A 4196-nucleotide genomic window follows, 5' to 3' on the forward strand; every position below is an offset into this window, starting at 1 on the left:
CGTGGCGCAGCTGGCTAAATTCTCGCGGCTAAAGATTCGAGAGATGGAAGCATGAAGTCCGATTCTCCGGTGGAGACAAGGTTTATCTTACGCAATATTATTGACAGTTATAGTGGGACAGGACGCCGTGAGTATGGGCCATTAAAGGTTTTCGCCTTAAAAATGACAAGACGGGATCCGTGTGTGTGCGCAACACTCATTTTTCTCCTCGTTTCAGCCTAGATATCCTAGCAGCCAAATAATCACAAGCGCTAGTGCCTGCAAGTACACCTCCATATTCTCTGCTCACAAGCTCCCTCAGCATCACAACTGAAACGCGGCACATCGTTCAAACCATTCCCCATGTTTCAAACACCCGCTCTTCCCTCGAGAAGAAAACAAATCTTAAAAATACAGAAAAAAAGCCGTTTGTCAAGCTACATTGATCCAAGCCAATCCGAGTAAAGCATGAAGGTAGTTATGGTGGTATCCAAGCCAAGCCAAGCTTGTTGTCATGCCTTCTTTCATCCCACGTGCGTCGGTCGATTGACGTGAGCTGACAAGTATAGCAAGTTGAGTATGTGTTTGCATTGGACCATCTGCATCGTGCACCTTTCACTTATTCCCAAGAGCTGCGCAAGTACTCAGTGACCATCCGCAAACGACACACCGTCGGCCCTAGCTCGCATTCTGCAATGAATACAGCATCAGTGGAGTTGCCTGCATCGGGCGATCCCGAAACTTCAAGTGGTTACACCCAAGAAATCGAACTGGCGAACCCCGGAGTCATCGCAGTCTGCAGCGAAGGCGTGCTGAATGGTTGCGACCCTATAGTAATCGACGATGCATCGACGGACGATGCAGCCAACGAACACAATGCAGTGCAAGCGCTACATAACGCAAGCGTTATCGGGTTGACGCCTTCAGCCGCGCTGACGGAGGCGCAGGTTTCACTTGTTTCAGATGAGGCTGTAACAACTTCCACTGATTTGAAGGCCGAGGTGAGCAGCGCCTCGCTGCCTGCGCATTATGAGTTGTCTGCAGAGCCCGCTTTCGACGAGCCTGTGCATGCTGTCGCGATCGAAGTATCACCTGTTTCCCAGATAGACCTTTCGGCAGACCAGCAGCTGGCGACGGAGCTGAGGCCGCTGGCCGGAAGTAAAGATAGTAATGGTGTCGAGCCTTTATCGAAGCCGTCAGATCAGTCGTCGTCACCACAGTGTCGTGGCGAAAGTGCAGATGAGGCGTCAAAAAACTGTACCGTGGAGCAAGCCGCCTCAGACGTTGTGCGTCACCTTTTAAAATGCGTAGAGAATGGTGAAGAAGATGACAGTGTGATAGTGATGTCGACCATAGACCTCGACCAGCAGTCGCAGTCTGTCAGTATCAAAAATGTTGGCGCTGGCTTCCCTCCTAAGTGCTCTCCGCGCAAGGCACACGTGCCTACCAAGGTGAGGCTCGTTCCTTACCGCGTGCATGAAGAGGACACTTCTTCCGACAGTTCGTCCTCCTCGTCCTCGGACAGTGACGACGATGTCGTCGCGACGGCGGTGGTGCGGCGTCGCATTTCTGTGAGCGACTCCGACTGCGCGGAGGGTGACGACGTCCGGCCGGTCACGGCCAAGCGTCGTGGCCCGCGCGGCAAGCCGGCAGGTTCTCGCAGCGCAGGCCTCAAGACACCTGGGGAGCTGGACATCGATGACCTGCCACCGATTGAAGACCTGCACATCACCCTGCCGTGCGCGGAGCTGCGCAAGGCCGGCCGTGTGCGGCACGCTGTCAATCAGCTGCTGGTTGTGGAGAGCGAACCGGGGCAGCCGGTGCTCGACATAGACTCGGTGCTCTTCCGTGCGGACGGCACGGCTCTGGGACGCGTCTTCGATGTGCTGGGGCCCGTCGCTGCCCCCTATTACACAATGCGCTTCAACTCGGCCGAGGAATTAGCTGAGCGCGGGCTGGAACCGGGCGAACCTCTGCTTTACGCGCCTCTACACGCAGACGTGACGCAGTACGTGCTGGAGTCAGAAGTACGCAAGCAGCGTGGCTCAGATGCCTCGTGGGAGAACAACAACGAGCCGCCGCCCGAGCATTTGGACTTTTCGGACGACGAGCAGGAACGCGAGGCGCGCAAGCAGCTGCGTACCAGCAGAAGCGGTGGCTCTGCACCTGCTGCTTCTGCTGGCGGCTTCGAGGACCGTATAGGTGGCGGCGAGCGGCAACATGCACCCCGAGGTAGGGCCAGGGGAGGTGCATCAAGAGGTGGCTCAAATAGAAATCAGCAGCAGAGGCAGTCTCCAGACACCGCCAATGGGGCCATGTGGCCATGCATGGAGGGACCTCCGACGCCTAGACATTTGCAGGATAGTCACAGGCCGCACTGGCCCCCATCACAGGGCCCACAGCAACGTTGGTCCTGCAGTCCGGCAGCCATAAGGTTTCGACCGAGCATGCTTTCACCATCGAATTCTCAGGCTCCGCCATGGGCTGCAAGCCCGCACGGCAACAACTCCATGCCCAATGTCTGGAACACTCCACCGCCACCTGTGGCTGCGGGGGGACTGTTGCCAACCTGGCGGCAAAACAGGCCGTTTTTTAACCAGCCACCCGTGTTTCCAAATATGAGGACTCCACCACTCAATTTTGGACGGCCGATGCCGCAGATGAGGATGCCACCACCTTGTGCCCCACAAGGTCCTTTCCCAGCCCACCATGAACTGTGTATCAGCCCTTGTGGCGGTCAACATGCTGCTGCAATGAACCTTCTGCACCCGAGTCCCTTACCATCACCTGTCTACAACAGTGCAGGGCAGAGGGTGCCCTTGTATGACCCTGTGCCAGATCTTAATCGCATTCTGACCAGTCCACCACCTTGAGCACAGTGAAGGTAGTTGTAGAAGATGGGTTGATGTCATATAATATGCGGACGCATTCTCTAGATTGTGTTTATAAGTTTCTTATTTTTTGCACCGAAGTTTAATGTCTTGGTGATGTTTTATGATTTAATCACACTTGTACACCCCCTACTTCCTTGCAATGAAATGGGAGGTATGACTGCAAAGTAGGGCCTTCACAAGTGTGAAAGTCAGTCCAGTTACAGACTTGTTGAGGTTGTTGCCTAATGCACTGCCAAGCTGCAAGCTGCATTGTAGACTATATATTTACAGGGACAATTTACCAGGTTTGTTCGGAAAGTAATGCAATTTCATTTGGCAAAAAAAAAAAATTATTCAAGATATCATTTCAAGAATTTAAATTTTTTTGAACTTTGCATTTACACATTTTTGCGATGAACTCTGCTGTGCACTGTATGCATCCTCTTTTCCTTACTTTTGGCCACGCCTTTAGCTTTTTGGAGTTAACTGGTGACCCTCTATAAAGGGTGGGCCACCATCACCATCCTGGAAGACATTGACAGAAACCTCGTTTAGAGCCTTTGTAAGATGGCTTGGATCGCTTTGGTGTTGCCAAAACGGATTTGTTTCAGGGCGCTCTTAGTAAGAAACAGTGCCAGAGTGAGGTCAAAACTATGGGGGGAGGGGAGAGGCAGCGTTGCGAAGTTGTGCTTGGTCTGGGGACTCCCATACGCGTGGAGAAGTGTGGCTGCATCGTTGTGGTAGGGCAACTGTCGGGTATCGGCAATCTCCGCGCCTGGAGGACTCTCTTTCTCAATCTCATGAGCACGTCCACATAGCAGACAGTGTTGATTGTCTGTCTTTTAAGATATGAATGCTTCGTGAACCACACCCGTGGAATCAGATAAGGCAAAGCAGTGTTTTCACTTTCGACTTGTTTCTTCATGTCTTCTTGGGGCAAGAAGACTCTGAAGGTCTGCTGTTCGGAACTTTGGTGCTTCGTCTCACTTCATACACAAATAGCCATGTTTCATCGCTGGTACTGACATTGCCCAACAAATAAGGTACAATTTTCTAATTTTCCAAAAGGTTGCTCGTGATACCCACTTGGTTGTTGCTGTGGCCGCCAATAATCAATTTGGGGACCAGCTTGGTGCACACTTTCTGCATGTTCAAATTGTTGCTAACGATGGCTTGCGCATTGATTTTGTGACTATTAATTTTTTGCTGTCATCTGCGCACATATTCGATGGTCGGTGTTCAAAAGATCGCAGACATGACACATTTTCATCACTTTTTCTCGATGATAGCCGTCTGGAGTGGGATTTATCATCAGTGTCTTCCCAGCCTACCTTCAACCGTCTT

The 4196-nt window shown here is 52.1% G+C and overlaps 1 protein-coding gene across 1 annotated transcript; it reads left to right on the forward strand.

Moving 5' to 3' along the window:
* Positions 1 to 484: 484 nt before the first annotated feature.
* LOC146199763 (uncharacterized) lies at positions 485 to 3895 on the forward strand. Its single transcript, XM_084595244.1, has one exon. It carries the CDS (start codon positions 675 to 677, stop codon positions 2850 to 2852), a length of 2178 nt encoding a protein of 725 aa, XP_084451370.1. The 5' UTR covers positions 485 to 674; the 3' UTR covers positions 2853 to 3895.
* Positions 3896 to 4196: the final 301 nt, after the last annotated feature.

The sequence above is a fragment of the Amblyomma maculatum genome, chromosome 2 (assembly GCF_055883805.1).
Source record: "Amblyomma maculatum isolate TAMU_Amacu chromosome 2, ASM5588380v1, whole genome shotgun sequence".
Taxonomy (NCBI): domain Eukaryota; kingdom Metazoa; phylum Arthropoda; class Arachnida; order Ixodida; family Ixodidae; genus Amblyomma; species Amblyomma maculatum.

Coding starts and splice junctions, on each gene's coding strand:
- LOC146199763 (XM_084595244.1), top strand. CDS start 675: ATGAATACAGCATCAGTGGAGTTGCCTGCATCGGGCGATCCCGAAACT.